We start from the raw sequence: 6,693 nt of genomic DNA on the forward strand, positions 1-6,693 counted from the left end.
CGCTAGATCATATTCATTCGGATGCTACGATGAATGGGACGATAACGAAGCCAAATTCTCTCTGGAAAGCTTTGATACGTACATAACGCAATTCTCTGAGCGGAGGTTCACTTACCCTTCTGATGTCCTCCCCGCCTTTCTTGGAATCATTCGTCGGTTTGAGCATTTGAACAACGAGAAGATACACTGGGGTTTGAACGCGAGCACTTTTGATCAAGCCTTGACATGGAGATATGGACAAAATCGACGAGATGAGACGTATACTTATGTTTCTGGCGGATCGACACGCAGCATTCCTTATCCTAGCTGGTCTTGGCTTGGATGGACTGGATTTATCGGGGGAAGTTCGAGTCTTCGCATCGGGGAGGACTACAGTAAGAGGGGAGTCGGAGATATGAAGTCGCTCCTGGCGTTTTACTCGTTGATGAGTGATGGGAGCGTGTCTTTGATCAAAGGTACTTCACTGAGGAGAGTGAATGATGACGGAAAGGAAGAAGACGTCATGCCTACAGCTACTGAGAAGTCTAGCCACGATTGGGTCGGCGATACGAAAGTAACTGGACTGATAAAGATGGATGATGTCTCACTGGCTTCTGAGTTGGAGTCACTGTCGGTCGATCAACCTCATCAACCTTCGCCCTATGACACAGGACGGATAGTGTTCTGGACAAGCCACGCCAACGTATCCATTCAAATCACCAACCGAGACGACATCCACATGGAGACATCCGAGGGACTAGTCAAGCTTGACTTAAAGCTGTCATCGCCATTCATGAAGATATCTTACTATCGTTTTGAAGAAGCCTTGAACGAAGACAGCGAGCCAGGTGAGAGCAAGGTGATGAAATTCTTGAGAAGAAAGCCCGTTGCGACAAGTCATAACATTAGCCTCATTGTCATATCGAGGTACTATGGGTTTTATGAGGGTGATGATGAGGTGGTGAAGTTGAACGTCATGGCTGTTGAGGAGAAGGTGCCGGGTTCAGGTGTTTGGAGTCGGATTGGTTTTGGTGTTATGAAGGAGGAGGAGTGGGTTAAGTTGGATATTAATTGGAGAATGGTGATTCTTGAATAGCTTATCGTCTAGATATAGCAGAATGCATGAGGTGTTCGTGACCGACCGGACCCACGGAGGCCCGGGACCGAAAGCCCGATGAGCATCGCCACAAATGTCCGAAACGGGCAACGTCAGTTCGACTCATCACGCCAACAACCCTATATAGGACCTAATATATAAACTCACTTACCACCCTTCACCATGTTTTAATCTAGTCTGTCCTTTATATCAAACATCTCAAGCCCGGCCGAACTAATACTCAATCCCAGAGCACGACTCGCAAGACAAGATAATCGACCATGGCAGACACCAGTGTTGTTAACAGCGATCAACAGCAGTCGCTCAGAGTCGCGCAGACTCCTTCATTTTGTAGACTTTGCAACATCGAGCTACGAGGACTGGAAACATGGAAAGCCCATGTCAAAAGTGACGGACAGTAAGTACCTCTCCCTCACACAAGACACAAGCAAAAGCTAACCATCGCTTGAAGTGTTCAAAAGCTACAAGAGAAAGTCCATGGCGCTACAGTGTCGTCAACGCCAACTTCTTCTTCGAAATTGCCTTCGTCTTTAAGACAGACAAGAGACGAGTTTGAGGACGATGACCCGGAATCCGAAAGTGACGTTGAAGATAATGATTTCGAAGAAGCCCAGGAACTGATTGCTACAACATTCGTCACCGGTCACTGCCTCTTCTGCACCAAAGATTCTTCAACTTTAGACGAGAGCATGAAACATATGTCTACAGCACACGGCTTCAATATTCCCTTCCAAGAATTCTTAGCAGTCGATCTCGAAACGCTAGTCTCCTACTTTCACTTCGTTATCAATACATACAGAGAATGCATCTGCTGCGGCAGGCGTCGGAGTACAGTCGGGGGAATTCAGCATCACATGCTAGCTAAAAGCCATTGCCGTTTTGACATTTCACCAGAAACAGAAGATTTTTACGAGATACCGCAATACGAAGATGCCTTGAGGGATAGAAAGCAGGATGCAGGTGATCCTGTGAGGCTACCTTCTGGGAGAGTCATCTCTCATCGCAAACACGAAGAACCTCGCGTCCCTCGCCGAGATGCACCAGATCAGAAACGTTTAGACCCTTCAGCGCCTGTAGAGCCAGGTATGGAGATTGCACATCGGCAAACAGTCAATGGAAGTCGAGAGGTAGTGCAAGCTAATGAAGCTATCCTCGCTGCACAGCTCTCAAGGCTCAAGGTTACCAGCGACAGAGCAGCACAGCGGGAAGAGAAGCGGTGGAGGGGAAGATTGGAACGAGCGAATAATTTCTTTGCGCTGAAGAGATTTAGATTGGATGCTGCGGATAGTCGAATGGGCCGGCAGTTCTAGATATCAGCTCAGTAGATAGCTCTTGGGACATGCGCCCTCGTGCATGCCAACTGAATAATGCATCCCGTTCTATCGGGCTTTTTGTATGCCATCGCTCTTTAATGGTTTAATCCCGATGCCCAGAATGGTGTCTTTAGCCTCGTTGCCTGGAGGCGCCATCTTTTGTGGCGTATCACGAGGCAGTCCCCAAGGCTTCGCATCCATGTCTCACCATCTCCGACCAGACACGGGGGTTCAGCAGCGATATTCAGCTACATCAACAGAAGGATTCCCTCCAAATATTGATAGGTCTCTGAAACCAAAGGGAAACTCTCACTTCATTTTTTAAGCATCAATTTTCTTACTCTACGTGCTCTCATCAAGATGTCGTCCTCGCGGTCAACCAGCCCAGACACCGCTTCTAGCGCAGATCTCCAACTCCCAGTCGACATCAGCGCTAGTCCTAACTCGCCTGCCTATGCACCTGATATGGACAGTCTGAAGACCGCGAGTTTCGCAAGGTTGCGCGACTTCAGTAATTGGAGAGACAGCAAATTCTTGACGTATCGATGTTTCACTTACGCGGGAGATGGTTGGTAACTGTATGCATACCAGATCCATTGAATCTTATTGACAAAGAGCAGAAGTTCAAACGAAAGGCTTCATCCTTGGAGAGTTTGAAGAGATACAGAAAGCCATGTCTGAATTGGATGATGATCATATACACATTCTGTCCGTCGAGTAGACTCACGATATATTTTTTCCATGCTCATCATTGTCTAGCAATGCAACTCCTCGGAGTGTGTTTCTTCTTTATGCCAGCGAACTACGCGAGTTATCCCAAAGTCTCGGCCTTGCGCCGTGGATCTCATATGGTCTGGAGTACAACGTCCTCAGAGGACTAGGCCGGAGGCTTTACGGTTCCCACTACGGTAAGCTGCTCCCCAAGTGGATGGCAAAAGCTCATTCAATACTTCAACAGATATTTGGTTTACCCTTCCACTGGTAGATGCCGGCGTAGATAACTTCACCCATCCAGGTCAAGAACTTCATTCTCTTCCAGTTGACTCTTCCGAAGGTGTGACCCATTTATATGAAGACGCAGGCATGTTCTATCTAAGCTTCGACAAAAAGACGAGACAAACACGTATGCTATACTCGAGCGCAATCCCTGCTGGTCAAAAGTTAGCATCTGCTTGTGACAACGCAGAAGAACTTGGTGTACGGGATGACCCGTTTACGTTTGTCACGTGCGCTTTGAGCTCAATTCTTCAGGATCAGGGCATGAATGCACACTCGTTCTCTGCTCTCATTAGCAAAATGGTGAGTATCCTATCTATCAGGTTAGCTGTCTCTAACATGAGGGGTTGTAGGAAGATTACAGCAATTCACTCAGGTTTGAGATTGCAGAGAATGAAGAGACAAAAGTGAAAGAGACGGCGATCCAACTGAGAAAGTCGTTGCCGTACCTAGAGAAGATCTTGGAGTCGGTGGACTGCACGATACAGATAATCGAGGATACCATCAGCGAGCACAAGGACTGTAGAGAACTGCTATCCATTCCCAAGCAGCATTTCCTCCGTGTCGAAAAGAACTTGCAGACTCTCCGCTCACAGGCGATCTCCTTCAAGAGCTACCAAGACACACGCATCAGAAGAATCAATGTCTGCTTATCAACGGTGAGGCCATATCAACTCTCTTGTTCTTGATCCGCGCATCTTGCTAACTCGATTGTCGTAGCTCTCATCTCTTTTGAGCCTCAGAACAGACAGCGCTATCAAGGCCAGTACTGAAGCAATGACAAGATTGACGGAAGCGAACCGAGAAGATAGTGGTAGGATGAACGACATCGCAATCGCTACGAAGCTCGATAGCGAGGCTATGATCACCATTGCCAAACTCACCATGTTTTATCTGCCGTCGACATTTGTGGCTGTAAGTGACCTACCATCTAAATGGGCTTTACAGAGAGATGCAAGAGAAGAACATTACTAACCGTCGATGATATAGACTCTTTTCAGCATGGGGATCTTCAACTTTGACTTTGACAACGGCAAGAATGGGCGTCTTGTCATGTCCAGCCAATGGTGGATGTACATCATCATCGCAATACCACTGACTATTGGAACGTTTTACTGGTTCAGAGCAGTTACAAGATCGCACAAACAGGCAAGCCAGAAAGCAGAACGAGAAGCCAAGCAGCCTGAATGAGGCTCCTTGTCTCTTACTCATATGCAGCGTGTACTTTGAAGCAGTTTGAGGATTAATACATGTGTTATTTTTACGTACGACAAACCTTCTGTGCACCAGTCAATGCAAGCCATTCATTCAAGCCGGTGGGTAACTGAGTGGCTCCTCTTCACTTTAACGCCTAGCCGGGCCCGAAGGAGCAAGAAAAGCTTCTAACATCAGACCAAGGTGACAAAAAGAACTAGTCTAGAGATCTACTAGAGTCATCCTAACTGTACCTAAGCATTTTTGTCATCTAGGATAAAGGCCCTAAGTTTTCTTACTTCCCCTGGTGCTATCGATCGTGAATTGAGGTTCCACCCATCAGGTCCCCGCCAGTGAAGAAAAAAAAAAAAGTTTCAAGAAAATTTTGTCGCAATTGAGTGAAGATACTGTACAGCAGATAGATAGATAATGTGAAGATATTCCCAAATGGTTCAGTGAATTGTGTGATTGGTGGCGACGACATTGATTGCCTTAGGCACCTCATTCCTCAAAACGTCACAGCTGGCGTAGCTATTGCCCAATGTAGAGAGCTCTGAGCTGCCTATGACGACACTAAAGTAACCACCACAAATCTTCCTGCGACCCCTCTATTTACCTTCTTCCAACAACAACCACTTCACTCAATCAATCCATCAAGAACACAATCAATCAATCAATCCGACATCAGCTTCACGCTCACCTCAATCATGTCTCGCATCCCTACCTCCACCTCGGTCCTCGAGTCCGCCGTCATCGAAGCCCCCTTCAGCGACGTCTGGCACCTGATCAAGCTGCAAGATTTCTCCAAGTTCTACTCCGCCCTCTCCTCCAGCGAGTGGGTGAAGGGCGTATCCCCCGACACCGACATCGTCAAGTGGACCTTCAAGGACGGCACTGTCCTCGAGGTCAAGCAGGAGGAGCACTCGTCCATCGACCACTACATCACCTACAGCGTCATCTCGTCGCAGCCCGCCCTGAGCTATACCTCTGTCGTCAGCACTGTGCGCGCCTACCCCGTCACCTCTGGAAAGCACGAGGGCGCTACTTTTGTCACCTGGAGCGGAAACTTTTCGAGCGATGCTGATGCGGGTGTCATTGAAGATGCCAAGTTCAAGCGTCGTGAGGCTTTGGCTGACCTCGCCAAGGCTGTTGCTAAGAAGTAAACGACGATCGATGGGAAGCAAGGATAAAAAGAAAACAATGGGTATCATATCAAAGCTTATGTATGGGCAGAGCAGGGTTATCACATGTCGATGTAACTAGTAGCCCGCCGTCGTCAATCACATCAATTGTCAAGCTGTGTTTCGTATGAGATTGCAAACCAAGATCTAAACTTGACCCTAAACTTAGTCCTAAGGATTAGAAAACTTGTACAAAGTTTATGATAATATTATCCTAAGTCTTTGTCAAGATTTTATAATTCATGTCAGTCTTGCAGATGCCTTGGACTCTTCAACTGGTCTCGGATTATGTTGGGCCGTGGATTGATCAAACTGCGTCGCATCAAATACAGGGTACAGTGGTGCACCAACACCGCTGTACGAAAGATTGCGACAACCAGCTATGGAAATCTGCATCGCACAACCAAGATTATCGCAAAACTTGTGTTCCGATTGACGTTTCACAACATCTCACCAGGACTGGACCCTGAACATCGCACACAAAAGATTTGCGCTGGATTTTCAGGGTCTGGGGAACAGATCCATTCTTGGCGGAGAGCTTCAGGGTAGGACTGATCGGGTACCTGACTTAGATTTTCAACACCATCAGATCATCTTCAATTCTAGAACAATTAGAAGCAGCGAATCTGCTTAGTCTACGGAATCATCGGCATATACATGCATGCTTCGATTCCGAGTACTCAAATAAAATGGGCTCATTTTTTAATTCAGCGACGTTGCGTAGTGCACTCCCCTGTGAGATCTCAAACACGACATAGAGAATCTCACACCTCGTACAGGAGTAGTGCAACCGGCTTCGTCGGATGCAATGTCGTCCAGACAAGGCAATGCAGAGTCCTTTTGAGCAAGTGAGTCTGATGTCAAGGCCTTGATTGAATTATAGAAAATAGAAGAGGAATGAATGAACTGCCTC

The 6,693-nt window shown here is 47.2% G+C and overlaps 4 protein-coding genes across 4 annotated transcripts; all 4 read left to right on the top strand.

Moving 5' to 3' along the window:
- Positions 1 to 136: 136 nt before the first annotated feature.
- On the top strand, positions 137 to 1,075 carry FOXG_16887 (uncharacterized protein; the record flags this gene model as incomplete). Its single annotated transcript, XM_018396904.1, has 1 exon — positions 137 to 1,075. Exon 1 carries the CDS (start codon positions 395 to 397, stop codon positions 1,073 to 1,075), a length of 681 nt encoding a protein of 226 aa, XP_018257702.1. The 5' UTR covers positions 137 to 394.
- A 137-nt stretch (positions 1,076 to 1,212) lies between these two features.
- Positions 1,213 to 2,505, top strand: FOXG_16888 (uncharacterized protein). Its single transcript, XM_018396905.1, has 2 exons — positions 1,213 to 1,493; positions 1,548 to 2,505. The coding sequence occupies exons 1-2, from the start codon at positions 1,357 to 1,359 to the stop codon at positions 2,404 to 2,406; spliced, it is 996 nt and encodes a 331-aa protein (XP_018257703.1). The 5' UTR covers positions 1,213 to 1,356; the 3' UTR covers positions 2,407 to 2,505.
- Positions 2,506 to 2,769: 264 nt separating this feature from the next.
- Positions 2,770 to 4,596, top strand: FOXG_16889 (uncharacterized protein; the record flags this gene model as incomplete). The annotated part of the gene is made up of 7 exons (XM_018396906.1): positions 2,770 to 2,977; positions 3,030 to 3,117; positions 3,169 to 3,317; positions 3,368 to 3,708; positions 3,759 to 4,064; positions 4,126 to 4,320; positions 4,396 to 4,596. 7 exons carry the CDS (start codon positions 2,770 to 2,772, stop codon positions 4,594 to 4,596), a joined length of 1,488 nt encoding a protein of 495 aa, XP_018257704.1.
- A 438-nt stretch (positions 4,597 to 5,034) lies between these two features.
- Positions 5,035 to 6,077, top strand: FOXG_16890 (uncharacterized protein). The gene has a single exon (XM_018396907.1). It carries the CDS (start codon positions 5,307 to 5,309, stop codon positions 5,760 to 5,762), a length of 456 nt encoding a protein of 151 aa, XP_018257705.1. The 5' UTR covers positions 5,035 to 5,306; the 3' UTR covers positions 5,763 to 6,077.
- Positions 6,078 to 6,693: the final 616 nt, after the last annotated feature.

The sequence above is a fragment of the Fusarium oxysporum genome, chromosome 13, assembly GCF_000149955.1.
Source record: "Fusarium oxysporum f. sp. lycopersici 4287 chromosome 13, whole genome shotgun sequence".
NCBI classification, from domain to species: domain Eukaryota; kingdom Fungi; phylum Ascomycota; class Sordariomycetes; order Hypocreales; family Nectriaceae; genus Fusarium; species Fusarium oxysporum.

Bases quoted from the DNA above. Each gene is read 5' to 3' on its own strand.
- FOXG_16888 (XM_018396905.1), top strand. From the start codon at position 1,357: ATGGCAGACACCAGTGTTGTTAACAGCGATCAACAGCAGTCGCTCAGA. The intron at 1,494-1,547 runs GTAAGTACCTCT...CATCGCTTGAAG, and splicing joins CATGTCAAAAGTGACGGACA to TGTTCAAAAGCTACAAGAGA.
- FOXG_16890 (XM_018396907.1), top strand. From the start codon at position 5,307: ATGTCTCGCATCCCTACCTCCACCTCGGTCCTCGAGTCCGCCGTCATC.